Genomic DNA, 20992 nt, shown 5'->3' with positions numbered 1-20992 from the left:
CTTGTCATCACCATCAGCTTTGCTGATTTTTAGCAATTTATATGACACATGATTGATAACCAGCAATCCATTTGAAATTTTGCTGTAAACCAGCAAACATTATTGCTGAACTCGTATCAGCAAACTGTTTTATCTGTCACCCGAAAAATTAAAAAAAAAAAGAAAAAAATTCTCCCACTCGTTTTATTCACAATATCAGCATGGAGTTAAAATAAATGTTTACCTGAACATTCATATATTTATGTATATTTTTCGTAATATCGTATTTGGTAAGTACTAAACATTCACTTTGATATTGATGGTTCAATAAATATCAAAATGTTTACCTATTTCAAGGTGGCAACATTACCGTTACGGTAGACGGTGTCCATTTTCCCCCAGAACGCAGAAAATTGCGTTTATTTTTAAATAAATGTTTATCACATACAACGCATTCGCAATTTATATTGTTTTCTATGACATCTTTTACAAATATTACCTAAAATGTTTCATCTACCGGGTGCTGGCGATCTGAAATTGCTAGAAACCAGCAAGAAATCCCACTAGAATAACAAATAACCTAGTGCTGATTAATCAGCAAATTAAAATTCGCTTTGCTGAATGGTCAGCAACCCAGCTGTCATTTAGATGAGAATTTGCAGTGCTGATTAGTTCAGCAAATTTTATTTTGCTGGATCGATTGCTGAATTTACAGCACAAAAAAAATCAGCAAAAATTTGCTGATTTACAGCAATAAAAATTTGGTGTGACATTCATTTCTTATATCTAGGTGTTCTGTGTTATTAGACAACACTATCATTCTAATTTGGTAAAACAAATTTGAGATTTTATTACCATTTTGTTAGCAACATATCACATTTCATTTGCCGTAGTAGTTCAGATATTTTACAGGTGAGTTGATTTCACCTGCTTATAAGAGAATAAAAAAATAACGTTTTCAATTTACTTAACCTAATTTACCCTAAACATATAACGCATTAATCGTTACTAGTGATATATCAGCTGTAATTCCAAATGGATGTTATTTTTATCAATTTGCAGATGATAAGGTCATTTCCGTTAGTGGAAAAAAACAGAGAAATTATTCGATATTACATGCAAATTTGTTTGGATAATATTGGATTATGGGCTTTTAATAATGGTTTCACTTATTCAGTTCCAAAAACTAAATTTATTATATTTTCACGTAAATATTCCACCATAAGTGTAAATTTATACCTTAATGGATTTGAAATTGAACAAGTAGATGAGTATAAATATCTTGGTATTTGGTTTGATTCTAAATTGAACTGGAATTCACATATCAAATACATTCAGAAAATTTGTTCGAAAAGAATCAATTTTCTTCGTATCATTACTGGCACTTGGTGGGGTGCCCATCCTTCTTATATGATAACTCTTTACAATACTACAATACGCTCAGTTTTGGAGTATGGATGTTTTACTTTTGGTTGTGCTAGTCAAACATATTTTTCAAAACTTGAAAAAATTCAAATTCGCTGTTTAAGGATTTGTTTAAAGTTAATGAATTCCACTCATACTAAATCTGTCGAAGTTTTAGCGGAAGTTGTTACTCTCAAAATTCGTTTTAATGGGTTAAATTGTAAATTCCTAGTTCAATGTTTTAATGATAATCATCAAATAATTTCTATACTAAAAGATTTACAAGAAATTAATCCAACATGTAAAATCATAACCGCATTTGATTATTGTTCTACGGAAAATATTGTTCCATTTCATTCCAATATTTTTCATAATTGTGATTTAAATGTTCATTCTTTTCATCCATTAATTGACATATCTTTACAAATGGAATTAAAACAAATTCCAATTAACGAGTTTTCACGATTTGCTAAATCATTATTTGAGCGGAAATTTGATGGTTTTGATTCTCAATGTATGTTTTACACGGATGGATCTTTTATCTATCTATATAAATAAAAATGGAATGGTGTTTGTATGTCACGAAATGGCTTACGAACGGGTCAGCGGATTTGGATGATTCGTTCTCCATTTTGTTCGTCAAGGGTTCCGACGTGTTTGTGTGTATAAAAGTTCCATGATATTCACCGGGAATGTCGGAAAAACGAGAGTGAACGGAACTGTCATTTTGTATGGGACGATTCGTAGCGGTTTTCAACAGCCTACTTGATGGCAAGACGAAGTTTGCCGGGACCACTAGTTAATAATAATTTTGGCTTTGGTGTTTATCATGTTGATAACACACATTTTTTTAAACTGCATTCTCAAAATGAATGGAACTCAAGTGATAAAGGTCGTTGGTGTCATTCCATATGTTCAAATGTAGATAAAAAAAAACCCTGGTTTAAAAATTTATCTGTTGGCAGAAATTTTATTTGTCTTATTTCAAGACTCATGTCCAATCATTATATTTGCAATAGTCATTTATTTCTTATTAATATTGTAAATTCTAATCTATGTGAATGTGGTGCATCTTATCAAGATATTGATCACATTGTTTTTCATTGTCAGACGTATGTTATGCCAAGGAGAAAAATCATTGATAGTTTTCAAAAATTAAATCACTCTGTACCTACATCGGTTCGAGATATTCTTGGTAGTAAATCTCTTGTTATGATGAAAATTATTTTTGTGTTTTTTTAATGAAATTCATTATATTATTTGATGTTGCCTTTCAAATTTTCTTTTCAGAGTTCAAGAAACATATTTGTTCCTCAACTATTGCTGATCGATGTTTTTCCTTCAAGATATTGGTTCGGTTATGGATTGTTTCCGGTTGAGCCTTTAGTATAAGTTTTATTATTTTATAACGTATTTCAAAAAGATGAAGAGGTTTTGCGCCCTTTTGAGAAGTATTTTGGAAAAACAAATCACTCAAAAGGGGTTTTCCCTCTTCCAAATTTTTGTTAAAATGAATAAATAATAATAATAACGCATTAATCGTGGCAATAAGAGATTGTAACGATTCATGCCTGAAATTATAAATTATTTTATTTGACTTTTGTTCCAATGTTTCAACATTGGATATTCTGTGTAACTCACTGGTACTATAACAAAGAGAAAGCTTCAGAATCGTTTTAAAAATTTTATTTTAAATTCTCTGCAGAGCTTTCTTCCTGGTATTACAACAGCTAGTCCACATTGATACAGCATACAACATGGCTGGCCTGAAAATTTGTTTGAATATCAAAAGCTTGTTCTTAGGACAAAGTTTTGATTTTCTAATAATAAGGAGATAGAGACATTTACATATTTATTACATTTTTTTTTAAGTAGCCGATTTCGGTTTGGAAAAAGTGGCACTTTTCCAGCTTGACGTGGAACCCATATTCCTCTAGACGCTGAAGTAGCTTGTCCAGAGACGCCTTGTGTGCTTCCCAGGTTGCTCCAAAAACGATTGCGTCGTCGAGGAACGATCGAACACCAGGAATGTCAGCAATCATCGTGTCGATGAGCCTTTGGAATGCTCCTGGCGCCGATTTCACCCCTGGGGCGAGGCGATTGAACTGGAAAAGAACCCGGTGCGTGGCGATGGTGAGAAGTTTCATCGACTCATCGGAGAGATCGATGATTCTGAACACGGCACTCCCGTTGAACTATGCGAAGATCTTCTCCAGTGTAGGCAGAGGATAGTGGTTGGCCTTCAGCGCTTCGTTGAGTCCAGTGGAATAATCCGCACAGATGCGAACCTTACCATTCGGCTTGCGAACTGCAACGATCGGAGCGGCCCACTCCCAGAAATCGATCGGCGTGATGATTCCCAGCGATTGGAGACGTGTCAGCTTGGCGTCCACCAGCGAAATGGTGTTGAACGGAACCGGGCGCTTCGGACAGAAAACGGGTTTGGCGTTAGGTTTGAGAAAAAGCTTTACCTTAGTTTTGGTGCAGTGTCCCAGCGAGTTGTCAAAAACCGCTGGATGGTCGGCTTGAAGCTGTGCTCCCAAGTAACCATGGGGCATTATATCATTGCTAGTATAAAGCAGCTGCATTGACGTAAGCCTACCATTAAAGCAGTTTAAAAGTGGAAAAAGGCCCTGATATAGTTGAATTAATGCTATAATGTTTATGAAGCAACCAAGCAATTCATAAAGTAATATTAGTGCATTGATACATTTGTAATGTAGCGTTAATGCTCTTTTGCGTGGAGCCTTGAGACCGCAGACGAACATCAAGCACTTGAACTGGTCGATCTTCAAGTCTTGAAACACGAACTTTTCACACGCCCTGTTGATTTTGCCACCGTAGCTGATGTCTTCCGACTCGGATTTCACCAGCTGCAAGCACTGGTCTGCCTGCCGAAGATTTTCTTGAGCGTCTTGATGGTATCGGCAAACGTGACGTCCTTCGGTAGCGTCGGAAGGATATAGTTGACATAGCCACAATGCGAGGACGTGTCCAGCTTCCGGAGTAGGAGCCGAACTTTGGCTGCGTCGTCCAGGCTTCGTGCGTCGCTCTCGAACAGATCCGAGTAACGGGCAAACCATTTGTCGAAAGTGGTGCCGTTTTCCGGATCGAAACAGAACTCACTGATGTTGGTCGACAGGGATTCCAATACTTGCTCTGGGTTGGTTGCTTGAGGAACGGCCAACCGCTGGAGTAGCTGGGTCATCTGCACAATCGCCGCTTAGAGTTCTTCGTTCGTCACCATCCTTCCTCGGGTTCAATTCAGGAGCTCTTGACAATCCAGAATTATCCTCGTCGCCAGCTGAAGTGTTCTTCCAGGTACTTCCAAATCAGCAGAAGTACTTTTCCAGATGCTTTCGAAAACTAACTAGAGCTTGTTAGAGCTAAGTACAAATACGTTTATTCTATTTGACATTTACACTTCGAATAAAAAAATTGTGACAGTGGTTACTGAGATCAATGTAGATTGCTTGGATTGAACAAAAACGTCGAAAATAATTGAATTGAAGCACTGTTTTTTATTATTTTGGACACACCAATACATTTTGGCCCCTAAAAGTATATATTTTGGACACCCGGCATTTTTTATCGTTTGGCGACAAAGTTCACGACACTGGTTGTATGATATGCTTGCCCATAGTCTAATCAATCGATTGACAATGGAAAATTGAAGAAATGCTATGCTTTCAGTTCAGAAATTTAAAAAAAGTTTTTGTTTACATTTGAAAAATTTCTGACGGCTTCAATTTCTGTGTGTAACGTGTTGTAACGGTTGCATGGATGAACCGATTAAGGTGAAGTAGGCCGTCATTGAAATTTATACGCGTCGTTGATGATTGTTGCTAATTCATCTCACGATTTCGAATTACAGAAAATCAGTTGAATTTGCACTGACACAGCTGAAAAAGTATCAGAATACTTTATGCATGTTAGCGAGTACAGTGATACATTTAATATATATAATATATCAATATAAACTATCAAGACTGAGTTTTATCACTTTGAAATGCAAGCTGAAAAGTCATCATTGTTGCCAAAACGAATGACGGGCTACTTAGCCTTAAATTTAATTAATTTCAGATAAAATAAACACATTTTCTATGTACAAACGTTCGGAATAGTTCTATCTTTCCAAATGGCATGCGAATTGAGTTGGTCTTTCGATTTAAACTGTGAAATTTGCAGGAAAATGGCCCAGGTGGTCCAAAATATATTAGTTACGCTAGTTGGTAAAGCATTCATCTAGCATACAAGAGTCATTGGTTAAAATCGCACATACACTCCCGTGCAAAAGTTTGGGTTCACCCCCTCAAAAACATACAAAAGTGATCTGTCCATATCTCTGTGATAACACGTCCAATTGAAACTCTCTAAGCCGCATTCGAAAGGCAAAGAGTTATTCTGACTTCGTATGTATTTTTCCAAAAACATTTTTTGAATTTTGTATACTAAATTTTTACTTAAACTTGTGACATTTTTCAAAAAACACACTGAAAAATCATATCTAATTTCCTCAGCATTAGGTCGACCAAAATTTTAAATCAAAGTGTCATTAGAATCGTAATCTAATATTCTTTGAAGAGACCCCACGAAATTTTGGCGGAAAAATCTGGAAAGTATTCAAAACTAATGAAACAGTCAGTCAAGTCATCGTGCAAAAGTTTGGGTTCACCCCTCATAATGATGCAAATCGTGCAAAAGTTTGGGTTCACCTGAGCCGCTCACACAACAATTTTGTCAATATCTCCGCCATTTTTCAACCGATTTTAAAAGTTTAAAGCTTTTTTGAGCGCAAATAATGGCGCGTACATGATTGGTTTGAGATTTCACAGTTTTGGGTAAGTTCAGGTGAACCCAAACTTTTGCACGATACACCATACTGAGGGGTGAACCCAAACTTTTGCACGATGACTTGACTGACTGTTTCATTGATTTTGAATACTTTTCAGATTTTTTCGCCAAAATTTCGTAAGGTTACCTCAAAGAATATAAGATTACGATTCTAATGAAACCTTGTTTTAAAATTTTGGTCGATCCAATGCTGAGAAAATTAGGTTTGTTTTTACAGTGTGTTTTTTGAAAAATGTCATAACTTTAAGTAAAAATTTAGTATACAAAGTTCAAAGAATGTTTTTGGAAAAATACATACGAAGTCAGAATAACTCTTTGTCTTTCGTATGCGGCTTAGAGAGTTACAATTGGACGTGTTATCACAGAAATATGGACTGAACACTTTTGCATGTTTTTTAGGGGGTGAACCCAAACTTATGCACGGGAGTGTAATTTATCTATCTTTACCACGCGTACTAAGTTAATTAATCAAATTAATGCGGATTGGATTACCAACCAGCTTAATATAAGCGTCAATTTAATCAATCAATTATTCAAAATTTACATGTCTAAATGAAGTTCTGGTCAAAATTTCAGTCAATTTGTTGAAAATTTAGATGTGCATCAAATCAATTGTTTGTTTTTGGGATAATTTCAAGCTAAAATTCATAATTACCGAACGGAACATCAAAACTTATTGGAAATACCTCTACATAGGGAGCCAGATCCTATTCTTGGCAATTTTGCTTCACTTCAGCAGTGGGGTTTTTGAAAGCTACTGAGCTCATATTTGGCTACAATATGCGTCGTATTGAAATGCTTCTTATTGCAAAGTTTCAGACAATTCTACCAAGAAAAACCTCCATGCCATAGTGAATATTGGAAGTGCCCAAGTAGCTCTGCACCCTAGTAGTTAATTTAATTCTACGAAAATGGGATTGGAGCGAGGATTTGAATTGTGTCCCACAGTACTATCCCTTATACCACAGGTGTCACAAGCCAGATTACCTTTTCAACTGTTGAAGGGCGCATTAGTTTTCAGTCAAAACCAGAAATAAGTCCCAGATCACTGTCCATCGAAGATGAGACGATTCTAATGGTCAAAACTTTACATTAAATGGTTCCGATTCGTTGAACTTGCTTACTAACACTAAGGATAAGAAAACACACATGCAAGCGAGCATACTTTTACATTTCTTATATTTAATCCTTAAAGAGTGTATCCTGCACAACCTAAAACTCCATCTTCTTGTCACTCGTTACGATCGCTTTGCCCTTGAACGTTTGCTCCAGTTTCCGCAGGAATTCCTCAAAGATTACCGTTCCCTTGAACATACTGGTCTTCTTGTAGTCCTTGATCCGGGACCGTTCCTCCTCGCCACCGGCAGTCTGTTTCTGATCGAATGCACTCACTTCGTTTAGTAGCACTCTGCAAATGTTAGATATAAGAAGTCAGTTGTTTGCCATTTACATTTAATTTTATGAAAATACTTACGTTATGTTAGGAACTTGCGTCGGGTCAAACTTCTCCGCCACATTCGGGTTGAACGGAACGCACACCTTCCCTGTTTTCGGGTGTACGCAGAATGGCGCCTTCAGCAGATGGTTGAATCCCTTACTGACATTGATATCGATTCGGGGATAGGTGAATGCCAGTTGCGTTTCTTCGATGATGTGCTTGAACCTTCGACCCTTGTTCTGACCGGACACCCTCAAACTTTCGAAAAAGGCTTCAAAAGCTTTCCACAGGGCTTTGGAATTTCCAACGTGGGGTTTCAGTTTCCGGTCCAAATCAAGTCGCACACCTTCATCTTGAACCATGGCCAGGAGCTTTCTCAACCCGTCCGGGGTGCCGAACATGTTCTGTTCTACCAAACAAATCTCCTCGAAGAATGGTTCGATTATCTTGTGGGCTCGCTTGATGGAGTGATGCATCCGATCGCCCAAAGTGACCCGTGTCACGGATCCTTCGCCGCCGCTGATCAAAATGTGCAAATATTCCGCAACCGAAGAGCGGCCCTTGCTGTCCAAGTGGCGCGCAGATTTGTCACAAACCCAGCAATGAATACCTCGCCGACCACTGAAAACCCACAGCAGATGCTCAAAGCCAAAATCTTCCCTCAGGGCAGCGTCGATAATTTTGCACGCTATGGTCATGAACTTCCAACATTTGGTGCAAACATTCGCCTCATTGCAGCATGTTCGAATCTCGTCGTAATCCGTCATATCGATATCGAATACCAGTTCACGCTGGACCGGTTTCATTACGGTGCTAGCCCGGTGATCTTTGGGCCGCACATTGTAGACTGCGCCAATGTCGATCTTGAACGGGTTCTTGGAGCAAATTTCCTTCTCGAGCTCGGATTGGTTTTCGAACGATTGGTACCGGATGTAGATGTCGTCTTGTAGGGTGAACGAGAACTCGCGGTTCGTGAATACGGATGGTTCCGCTGGAATTATCGATTAAGATAATAAGGATGCGTTGTTGATTGTTTTTGTATTTTGTATTTTGTATTTATTGTTCGCTATTGTGTACGATAACTTGCTGTTTATACAAACGTTTGCTCAAGTCAAGGAAAAACAATTTTAGGATTAAATTACATTGGATAACAAAGCTTTCCAATGTAATTTAATCCTAAAATTGTTTTTCCTTGACTTGAGCAAACGTTTGTATAAACAGCAAGTTATCGTACACAATAGGTAACAATAAATGTAGAAATCGTTGGAAGACCTCCTTGAGTATCAACAGAAGAAATTGGCAAAATAAGTGGAGAAATATCTGAAGAAATTCCTGAAATTCTAAGCATCCCTTGAGAACTTACAGCAGGAATTTCTGTGAGATTTGGAGCTTCTGGAAGGTTTCGTTGAGGACTCTGAATGTATTCCAAAAACAAAATCTGTAGAAATCACTAGAAGGGTTCTTGAAGCTTTGCCTTGATGAATCAGAGAAATAGTCTTGTACAACTGAATAATCACATAATAATCCATAAAGATTTCGTTGGAGCCTCTAGAAAATTGCACCTTGTTTAAGGCTCAAGAATCCATCATTCAATCATCAGAAATCATCAAACATTAAAAACCAGTTTTTTCGTTCAAATTTGAATCAATCCTTATGAAAATCTATCATCGTATTTTAGATAGCAAATTCAAAGCAATGATAGATTTTCTTGAGCATTGCTTCAATTTTGAGCAAAAAACTGGTTTTGAAAATTTGTCAAACGTTGATGGTTATTTTCCTCTTAACTAGGTACAATGAGTATAATTTGTAATTTGTTTATTTATTCTTACGGTAACTTGTTAGTTTACACTTTTTATCAAGTCAAGGAAATATACTTTTAGGTAAAATAAGATACTTATTACAGGCATTATTACGGTGACCAGTCTCTAAGAGAGACCTGCTACCAGCCATGTAACTTATGTGGAAATTTTCGGTGACTATCATTCCCGGTGTTTTAAAATTCCCTAAGATTTCTCGGGTTTTCCGACTAGGCGGCTCCTGAATAAAATTTTTACGAATACTTACAGAGGCCATATGACATCCATCGGTAAAATTGCATGTGCGGGAACAGCCGTTTATAGTAGATGGGAAGCAAATCCTGCATCGATTCGGGATTGAACTTTTCAATCACTTTTGAACTGGTTTCATCTTTCTCTGGCATTTTAAATGTTTTAAAATTAATTTATTTAGCGAAACACGACTCCACAGAACGTTCGATCAACAGATGCGATTCAGTTTTCGCGCCACTGGCAGATGTTTTGTAAACAAAAACGGCATTCTGGTTTTATTTCGATATTTTTGATCGTTGGAACTGACAGCATAACGACCACACACTGAAATAAATCTAACAGACGAACACACACGTACCGTGATGAATCGATACACGGACGCTTTTGACTGTTTAACGATAAACTTGCGACGATCGACGTGCCACCATATTTCATATAACGCATATAAGGGAGGTTATTAGAACTAACTTGGAGGTGATGATTTGGAGGTTATTTGGCAATTTGGAGGTTAAAATCACCTCCAAACACCAGCGATTATGCGGTGGGATGTTGACGTTTGATCACGATTAGAGGACACATGTTTTAATTCTTACCACAGATAACAGATGTTTATGCTAGTACAAAAATTTATTGAAAACCTGTGTAAATGTTCAAATTGAAACCCTTTGCAATCACTAGCGCTGCCACACAGCGAATTGCGTCAATCAGTGGTGAATATCATTATCTTGAAATATTTCATATTCACCACTGACATCGACATGGGAGCTTAGCGATGACAGCGCTACCACGATGTTGCTACACTGAGAACAACGTTGCGGTTGAAAATACTATATCAGAGGTTTAAATTAAATACACAACGCCACTTGATTTGTGCAGACTAAATTCGCATTTATTTAGAATATTTTGTGCATTCAATTTTACCATGGCACCATTTGTATAGTAAAAATTACTATATCATGGTTAAAAACTTGCAGCAGACCAGAATCGAACGCGGTTGGATTGAGAGGGAACAAAACGCACATAAATAGCGTTCATGATAGCTCAATCGTGGTTGGAATAGTAAATTTAAAAACACGTTCATGGTTCTCATTACTGCAACGCTTGTTTCAGTGTACCTATGTTGCCATTCAAAATGACCGTTAATAGGGTCCTAAAGCCCTGTCCCAATTTAAGTGCCAAACGCTTAAGTTTAGGCCAAAAACACATGTTTACTCAATTTTCTAATATTTTTCGTTGGTTTAAGCCCAAAAAACATTTTTTTAGATTTTGTCACATCCTTTGGCCTAAACTCAAATTTTAAGTGTATTTTGTTTTCCGTGTCCCTAACGAAATGTCAGATAGGAACAACCCCAGTGGTCGAACTAAAACCCCTGTGGTGTTTTTGTCGACTAAGCGAACGTCAAACATGATCAAAAGTGTCAAGGTTCATTTATGGACCAAATTTTTAAATTAATGTTTAAACATGATATAGCCATTATTTGAGCGGGAAAAATTGCTAAAGTAGTTACAGTAACATGCTTTTTCGTGTTATTAAATAAAAACAAGATTTCATTAAAAATTTTAGGACCCAATTGTCTTACACAGTTTTACAATCGGACTTCAACGTCTGTTATCTGTGTTCTTACTTTAGTATCCCGGATAAAAAATACAACACAAAAGCAATATAACGTATTGAAACAGTATCATTTAAAAACATTGGAAATACAATACACTAAATTATAAAATGACAATACAATTGCAGTACAATATGTTGATTTGAACAGTTCACTGTATGGTAAATGAGATTTTTCCAATATAATGTATGGGTTGTTAAGTACCAAATATAGATATTTTCTCGTTCATACATTATAAAAATACAATACGATATATTGTTCATGTATTGTCTTGATTAACAATTTGTGTATTGTTGTACAATACAAAAACAATTTAAAGAAATGTATTTCAATTGATAGTAAAAGAGTATAAAATTTGTATTTTGTATGGATTGTCCCTCAAATTACTGGATATTCATGCCAACAGTAACAAAAGAATTTTAACTCCTAAAGAAGTAAAGATATTTATCATGGTTGCATTCGTCGTCACAGCTAATGTCAAGTGACTTATACAAAACTATTTATATTTACTTTTTTAATATTTTCCACCCAACAATTCTTGCTTTCTAAACTTGTTTTGTTTACTATTCTTTCAGTCAAGCTACACAGAAAAAAGCAACAGCTGTTTTACATGAAAATAGGAATTTGACCAATATTGTAAGATATAAAACCAATAAAAAACAATACAGTGTTCTGTTTCAATATATTATTGTCGCATCGCCACCAAACCGGATCGCGCCAGTGAGATTCGCGACGCGCCTCAACTCGCGCAATTTTGAAATCAGTTTTTTAGTGTGGCGCTGCATTCTTACGATTTTTATGAACACAGCGCACTATTCACATATTAGCTGCGACGCACGGGGCCCGAGAAAACAATAATTATAAATAAATGTTGGTCTTGATTTCTACCGGATACATAATATATTGTTTTTGAATTGTATATTCAAACAAGAATAATGTTGCTTTGACAACCGATTACAATGCGCTGTATTGTATCCAATACGTTATATTGAGCTTGAGCTTGAGCTTGATTGGCCGCCCGTGGATGCTAACCAACCTAATGACTGCTTAGGACTAACAGACACCCTCAGTGTATAAGTGCTGGTGATCTTCTATTTTTAAGGCTGGTTTGCTACTGACAAGAAAAGAAATCGCCTATCTCGATGCGTGGAAAATGTTTTCTAAGAAATAGTCAAGAAAATCACATTTTTCTGATTGCAGTACGCAGTTGAGAAGAAATGTCACTTCAAAGGGGGCTTTCTGTACTACTTTTCTTGAGCGAAACAGCATACTTAGCTTTAGGCAACAATAGCGCCTGCCACGTCAGAATGCAGACCAATGTAGGGAAGGGGGAGGAAATGATGTTGCACTTATACTGGCCCACTGTAGACAGTGGAGTCCGACTGCATTTACACGGAATTTCATGAATTTCATGCGGAAGTGTATGGATTGCAATGTGATGGATTTTACTCAGGTGGCGCAGATCATTGATGCGTGCCACTAGTTCTCTCTTTCATTCCCCGCTGTTCTTATGCATCGCAAATAGTGACGTCACTATTTGTGCTGCATAAGAACAGCGGGAGAATAAAAGAGAGGACTAGTGGCACGCATCAATGAACTACGCCCGCCACCTGAGTAAAATCTATCGCATTGTATGGGGAAAGGCATGGCAGAGAGGTTTGCTTTTGTGGTTAGCAGACTGCCTATGTATCAGGCGTAAGCATAGGCATGCGCGTGGAAGAATGGAAGCGTTAGGGAAACGGTTTCTCGTCCGTCTCTGGTTCTAGCGTTTGCTCTGAACGAATAGTTTGAGTGTGATAGATTAAAAATGGAAGATAGAAGCAAGTGAGAGATATATAACTACAAAGTACGAGGAAAGTGACGGGCCTGGGATTGAGCAGAAGCGGTAGTTATTAGACCACCAACCCTCGTCTTGTATCCAAAACGTTATAATGTACATTAATGGTTTATTCCATTCACTGAATGGAATGTTTGCTGGAATATGGGTTCATTCACAAATTTCATAACGCTGAAGGGGGTGGGTGTGTGACAAAATCATTATTATTTGGTTGGTTGGCATACAAGAGGCAAACTCAATGATGCACACACTTAGATTATATTACTGGGGTCGGTAAAATTTTACTGGGTTTTGGAACTACCGAAAAAATCAGTAAAATGAAAACTGTCGCCACGCGTAATTGAAAAGCAAATTTCACCATGTTTTATTTCTTATCGATATATGATATAAAAAGAAAGCCCGCATAGAAAAATACATTTTGTCGTACATTCAAAACAGTAAATTCCATTTAACTGATACGGTTACCGAATCACAAACTGTAGCTTTGAAGGAGGCATAGAGTTTTAGACAATAATGAACTGTTTAAGTGACTCATTCCAAATAGTATCAGTTTGTTGTAGTGTTCGGATACTGTTAAATGTTATGAGCATGAAAACCTGTGGAAATAGTGGAAGTATATCGCCACCGTTCACAAAATGGTTGGATTTAAAATTTGCGTTACGCACTCACACTTTGGCATTTTACTATATGTTACCTATTATGAACAGTTTGGCAAACAGTTGCACCATAGACTTAAAATAGACCATAGACTGAACACCATCGGAAATGATAGGAAGGGTTGGGGTAGGGTATAGGAAATTGGAGAAGACTCGACACAGTAATGCTATTAATGCTGCAAAATGTAAATGTGCTGAGAGCAATTTAATTTGAGTGTTGAAGTTTGGTTTGATTTATTAAAATTCCAAACAATTGTACAAGTAAGAAAGAATGAGCTGATCGCTTTATAGAAATTTAATAAACAACAAAGTAACAACAATATGAAAGTGATGCTAAGAACTGCTGATGGCACGATGCGACGCTTTGGGAGCTTTCGATAATGATTGAACATTACTATAAAGAACGCAATTCAATCGATGGTGACAACTTTACAAACTTTATCTGTTTTTATCATGTACAGATATAAAATTATAATTCAGTTCACTGATTGGCGGTGCTGATTTATATAAAAATATTTGTTATTATCAAAATGAAATGTGTTACTTACTCATGATGCTAATACTTCCCTGACCAGAATTATTCTGTTTTGAGCATCCTTTTCGAAGCTATTCTATCCAGTTATCGATTGACTGCTTACAATTATGAAATTATTCTTATTGTGCATGCTTATGCATTATATTAGTAATGATCATAATCATGCAACAGATAAGAAGGTGAGAAAGAGAGAATATAGGAAAAGTGATTAGTAATGAGTAATTATGTAGTTTTGTTAGAATAATAAACTATTAAACAGCACTAATGAATAGCTGACATTACAGCATAGCTGAGCCTTTCGGATCATAAGACCGATGTATAAAAATAATTTGTTTCGAAATTGTCCGCGTGGTCTTCTAGTGCCCCTATTAGATCAGAACCAGTCATAGACATACATACCGAATGCTCGCCATGATCCTATGACCAACATTTGTATGTGTATAGCCTTAGCTGATGTGGCTTTTCTAATAGGTAGTTCTTTCACTCATTGATTGTCTTCAAAACCTTGTCAAGTATAGAAAATTGATTTTATTTCATTTATTACTACATTGAAGCTACATTGTACTTATTGAGTATTAGGTATTATTTTATGTTTTTATCACTATTGATATTATCAAGGCCAGAATTCCCAGTGAGTGATGAATTTTATAGTACCAGAACACCATAGAAGATCGCTAAACATTACCTAATCATGGAACGGCTTTTTGCTTTATTATTTTAAGTAGATGCCATTGATCTTCCTTTGCTCTTATCCGCAACCCGGTGCACGCGCCCTGTTGGTTTTCGAAAACCTCACAGAAGATTACAATGGCATTTCCAATTACTACCCCACATTGCACATTCAAGGGTCTGACTGTGCTCCTAACCCATCCTCAGTTTGTAATCTTCTCGCCAGTTTGAAATTATATTTTCCCGAAGTGAAATTAATTTTGATGAGTGATAGCCGTACCACAGACAAACAGACGTCACACTCTCATCGCTGTCCATCGACCAACTTTTTAACGATCGATTCGAATATCTGGTAGGTGGTCAATCGACCACCCGCAGCGCTCGCGTCGTTTTTGTTCGTGTTTGACGTTTACACACTACCGCCACCTGTTGGTCCATCGGCCAACTACAGTGTTTTTAGCATTGGGCGTATATGTTTTCGCGACTATGATTTTGATCGCAATTTGTTCTAAGTGTTACGTCTGTTTCTCTGTGGCCGTACTATGCAGTAGTTTAACAAGAATCTTTAGGTCAGAAGACAAAATCTAAATTTTGTAATAAAAAGGTTGCCATTGCTTTGAAATTCACCCAACATCTAATCAAAGCTACTAACAACAGCGATAAATTATCAAAACTCATCGCTCCCTGGAAAATATAATCCCAAGCCCAGGGACGAAATATTCTGTGATAATTTTGAATAATTATTGATACCCAGAGATTATGGGAGATCTGAGACTTTTTTGAATCATACTGAAGATATGTTGGACAATGTTAATTATTATAATTATTAATCTTAATTATTTGTTAATACATTTGATGCTTTTTAACATTAGCTGTGCAAGCGCTTAGATTAGATTAGAAAATGGACATATTATGCTATGTTCAATTGCGCATTTCTTTCACAACTGGACTATCGCAGGAGTTCTTACAAGTGCGGAAACAGAAAAGAGCGCGATCACAATAAATTGACTCGGTGTCCTTAGCGGACTTATTCTTCCCAATCCAAAGAATAAGTGCTCTGAAGGCACCAACATGATTCAATAAAATCCCGCACTTGTATTCGCATTTTCGCACTGGAAGCTTCGTAGTCCAGTAGTGAATCAAAATAATTCCTTGATTTAAACCGAAACTCCCTGAGAATTACAGGTTTTCTTCAAGTTCAAAAATGTTCGAAGTGAAAGGCAGAACATTTAATATATGTAGTTACCCGATTAATGGTACTCGACCTATTGGTTCCGTTCGATGAATAGGTCTGTTTCCTCCGTTTGGCGTGATGTTTCGAATGGGATGGATGGATACAGGCTGAAGCTCTTGTCCCACATCCCAGAAACCGGCAAACTCGGAAGCCGGAGCACAAAATCTGCTGCTTCATTATATAAATGAGGAAATCCTTTGGATGAGCCAGATCGGAAGCTGGTGCACTGGACGTTTGTGGTACTCGACGATAACTGCCTCCTTTGGGAATCGGGCCGTTTTATTCTGCCTGAAAAAAACAGGAATTAGTCAATACACGAGTTTCTCGGATAGGCCGAAGGATCGCTACACAACTGTAAATGTATTTAAGAACTTACTTTTTGTAATATTTTCACGACAGAAATCACGGAAAACGCGGAAAAGCACAGGAGAAAAACGCGAACGCGGACCAATGTCATATATAAATACCCCACATCGAACGCGGACTCCAGCTACATCGCCAAAACAAACATGACCGAGGAAAAGTTCGAAGAAAAAAAAGTTCAAAACTGTTTATGTAAACAAAAACAAAACGCGAAACTGAGAAAAGGGGGCGAAGAAAAATTATGAGATTATGAAAACGTCAAATCGCGGCGTGGGTACCGGGGTCGTTCACACTCTACCAACCGTTCTCCCGAAAAAATCGATAGTTTCATATTGATTGTTGGTTGCACGCATTGGTATTTGTGAGTTTTTTGCGTGCATGATGTTATGTTTGTTTTGACACAAAGTGAAATAACGAAAATACCCGGAATGGGCATCCACCAGTTTCCGAAAATGGCCAACACCTCAGCGGGTGTTATTTTCCAACACCGATCATCGAGACGGCAACGATATTCCACATGGATTTATCCACAGAATCGGACTGGCGGATTCTCTGGACCACACATTCGCAAACCGGCTGAGCGGTGTCGTGAACAGGAGGTTTTCTTCTACGTCGGGTGCGTCGAGGTGAAGATTTGCTGGAAGAAGTGTGCTTTCTGATTTTTCGGAATGCAAATCCAAGCTCCACTAAAACGATGAAACATCTGCGGAGGACAAGCAACACGTGGAGAAAAAGCAGGACTGCCGGACTATGGACAACGGTAAACTGAGTGCACTCGGTCCCAGAATTGACACTTGAGCGGGGAATGTTTCCTAGCATGTTCCGGCCCACTCCAGTATTCAGTACCATAAAATATTAAACTTTACTTGTTGTGATTGAAGTATATTTTTAATACACTTATTTATTTGTTTTATTTTTTTCCTATTGAGCGATAATATCCTTTCTTTTCATATGGTGTAAATACAACAGTACAGTACAGTATAGGGTTACATTACCATTAAGCACAATAAACCAACAGTTTCACGTACATTATTCATTTTTATTCCAACGTAATGGTTAAACTGTTTTCAAACAGTTTGCTTAACAGTCAATTGTGCAAAAAATGGATAGTATATCAACAATTTAGAAAACAGTGAACGAAAAAAAATGTTCGGGAAAATTGACGTTTTTAAATGGTTACATAACTTAACCGCCTATTTCCCACATTGTACTTTTCCCAATTACCATTTCCCGAACTGTCAAAACCGTTCATGAAACTGTAGTCTTATTGTTATTTTTGGTGTTAAAGGAAACTGTTCATATATTGTCACGAATGGTTATGGATAATACGGGAAACTGTATTGATATGGTTCATAGTTATCCGGGAGCTCTCTGCAAAATTTCAGTAAAAAATCTCTGTTTTACGATTTCTGACATTTTTGTTTTAGTTTACTGACTTTTTCGGTAGTTCCAAAACCCAGTTATTTTTACCGAACAGATTGAGTGTTCAGATGAATTTACCTGTTGTATAGGCAAATATGATGCGCCATCACCCTAGAGTTCGCTGGGGAAGAACGAGAGAAATGTCACTGAAAATGTTTATTTACGTCCAAAATTCAATTTTTTTAACCCAATTAGGTCATATCGATTATTGAACTATTTTCCATTGGCATAATCATTTTGAACCATTATTCTTGCGATACTTGTGATTTCACAACAAATTTAACCACTATCAAAGAATCCGGAAGTTTATAACCTATGTTGCCAAACACCAATTTTCCAATTTTATCCCATTAATCTTACATGAGCACTGACCGGATCTGTACATTCTCGACGGAAAAAAAAACTTCATTGTGTTTTTCAATCCTCTCTGACTGTCTACTATATAACTATTCCGAGAAAAGGCATGTTTGCTACTGCCAAGAAAAGGAATCGCCTATCTCGATGCGTGGAAAATTTCTTCCCAGAAATGGTCCAGAAAATCACATTTTTCTGATCGCAGTACGCAGTTGAGAAGAAATGTCATTTCAAATGGAGCTCTCTGTAGGAAATTTCTTGACCCATTCAGTCAAGGAATTTCTTTACTTTTCTTGAGCGGAACAGCATACTTAGCTAAGAAGTGTAAATTCAAGCGTGTTCTAGAATAAGGGCGTAAGTCGCATGACCGATTTCTCTTCATCGATCCTCTCTTCTGTGAATAAAGGTGACAAGATGCGGGTTTTTCAGCATTTTTTTCACCTTAGGACGCAAGATTGCATCACTGCCTAGCGTTCTGAAGTGGAAACATTCATTTTGCATTCAATCGGAATGCAATCCGAACATTACCAGAAGCGAAATGAGTAGTGGCTATTGACCTGAATCTGGCAACGGGAAACGTAACTTTTCCTAGCATTTGGGACGATGATCATACGCCCTTGACATAGGGTCCATGTCAGCATACGACCAAACTTCCCACCTGGTTGGCCGTTACCCTGGGAAAATAGGGATGCTGAGCAGCAGACTAAACCATTTTATATTCCTGCAGCTATGCGAGGTACTTATGGTACGTCATACCCAGCATTTATGAATAGCAATACGATGCATATTGTGGCCAAATATGAGCTCAATACCTTCATTTAAAAAGAATGCCGAAGTTAAAATGTGCAGAAAAATAAAAAGGTTTTGATAAAATCTATCTTACAGCTTTTAGTATTTGGGAAACGTCATCGATTTTAAAGCTAGACGTATGCTGATGTATGCTAATGTAAGTGTGTGTGTGTGTGTGTAAATTGTATCTAGCAAATGAACAACTTTACTAGAATCTTAAAATTCGTGCAATGGTCAATATGGAAAACATCCGAATTTTCCAACATAAGCAGCTAAACTCGTACTGATATGGATCGCAGCAAGCCATGCGCGTGGGCGTCTGTGTTTTGAATTTTGTGTCACGTTTACCTCGTTCGCGTTTTTTTCGATTCAGCTGGTGAAAATTAGATTCGGCGGTGCTACGCCTCTTGCAAATGTTCTGTGGAAACATGTTTTTCAAAGTGATAGATGTGTTTTTTTATCGGCTATTATATCTGAAGATGTTTTGTGAAGTTTTGTTTTTTACTTTTATTCGATTTGCTTGCGTTTTGCTCGAGAGTGCTCTGTGATGGCATCATCAATTGTATTCGTTTCGCGCCATTTTTGACACCCAACCACCCCCTCGTAACACTTTTTGTATGAATATTTCAAAATTTTTGTATTAGTTGTAACATTTTGTGGATACACACCCACCCCATTCAGCGTTATGAAATTTATGAACAGGCCCTTTTGCTAAGCTTTTTCACACACACCTTCATTACTATCGCCCACACTCAAATGCGCCCGATTACCGCATGGGGGGAAGATGGGCGAAATTGACATCAGAGTTCGTATCGAAAGAGAATATACTGGTTCGCGTTGAGAAATGGGTTAACCAACGTGCGAAGTTTGATTTTTGACCAACTACGCCGCGTTGCAGCTCGATTCTCAATTAGGTTTACATATTTCTCAGGAGCTCAGAAATGTACTGACGAGCCTCCAACCAAACCGTCTCTCAGCTCATCGGAATCCTAGTGTGCTGCGCTAGAAGGAGGCTCACGAAAATTCTAAAAGCGCGCGCTAGGTGATGTGCTCTCGGGGAGACTCGTCTCATGCGCTGTTCGGCGCTACGGCTCGCCATCGGTATCCAAGTTGTGAAACAACTGCTTTGTAACGAATTGCCTCTACAGCTATTTTCGCCTCGTTATGCAGGTGTCTAGATGGCTTACATGATATGGTCGAAGACTTGCGATCCAAGAGTTACAATTTCGATCCTCGTTGAAAACTTTTGTAATCACTTCAATTATTGTGCTGACTTTTAAACAGCACATGTGACGGAGCACATGAGACCGCAGTGAGACACATCTCAATAAAAATGAGGCGCACCAAAAAAGGTCTCACAATGTACAGCGCTCCCGTGCGCTTGCAAGCAATGAGGCTCCTGCACCTAAGGCTACATCACGTACACAGTAGCTCTATTCTCAATAGTGCACGTAATGCACACGGCGGAGGGCATAGATGCGCACTATGGACCAATGCACGAGTTCAGTAATTTGACGTTTGAGCGTTGCCGATTTCACTCGTTGCCATGGCCACGTAAATAACACGGCACCGCTCAAACGTCAAATAGTGAACTCGTGCATTGGTCCATAGAGAAGTGACTCGCGACGCGGTGAAGTTGGTCAAAAATCGAACTTCGCACGTTGGTCCGCCCGTTTTTAGTCGCGAAGCAGTATATCAAATGCGCCTTTGTTTTTCTCACATATTTCGTGGAAAGCATTATTTTTAAAGAATAGCTGTTTATAATATCATTGCAATTTGTCGAATAAACTGTAAAGT

General features: G+C 37.7%; 1 protein-coding gene across 1 annotated transcript; it reads right to left on the bottom strand.

The window, feature by feature from the left end:
- Window positions 1-7399: 7399 nt before the first annotated feature.
- Window positions 7400-9992, bottom strand: LOC5564098 (DNA primase small subunit). The gene is made up of 3 exons (XM_001648374.2): window positions 9740-9992; window positions 7712-8666; window positions 7400-7645 (listed from the first exon to the last, which is right to left on the bottom strand). The coding sequence occupies exons 1-3, from the start codon at window positions 9873-9875 to the stop codon at window positions 7450-7452; spliced, it is 1287 nt and encodes a 428-aa protein (XP_001648424.1). The 5' UTR covers window positions 9876-9992; the 3' UTR covers window positions 7400-7449.
- Between the last annotated feature and the right edge of the window lie 11000 nt (window positions 9993-20992).

Source organism: Aedes aegypti, chromosome 2, assembly GCF_002204515.2.
Source record: "Aedes aegypti strain LVP_AGWG chromosome 2, AaegL5.0 Primary Assembly, whole genome shotgun sequence".
NCBI lineage: Eukaryota > Metazoa > Arthropoda > Insecta > Diptera > Culicidae > Aedes > Aedes aegypti.
Note: the sequence above shows the minus strand (reverse complement) of the source record. Positions and strands in the feature narration are given on the sequence as shown.

Excerpts from the sequence above, each read along its gene's own strand:
- LOC5564098 (XM_001648374.2), bottom strand. The coding sequence starts at position 9,875 with ATGCCAGAGAAAGATGAAACCAGTTCAAAAGTGATTGAAAAGTTCAAT. Across the intron at positions 8,667-9,739 it reads ATGGATGTCATATGGCCTCT|CGGAACCATCCGTATTCACG; the intron begins GTAAGTATTCGT and ends CGATAATTCCAG. Across the intron at positions 7,646-7,711 it reads ACGCAAGTTCCTAACATAAC|AGTGCTACTAAACGAAGTGA; the intron begins GTAAGTATTTTC and ends TAACATTTGCAG.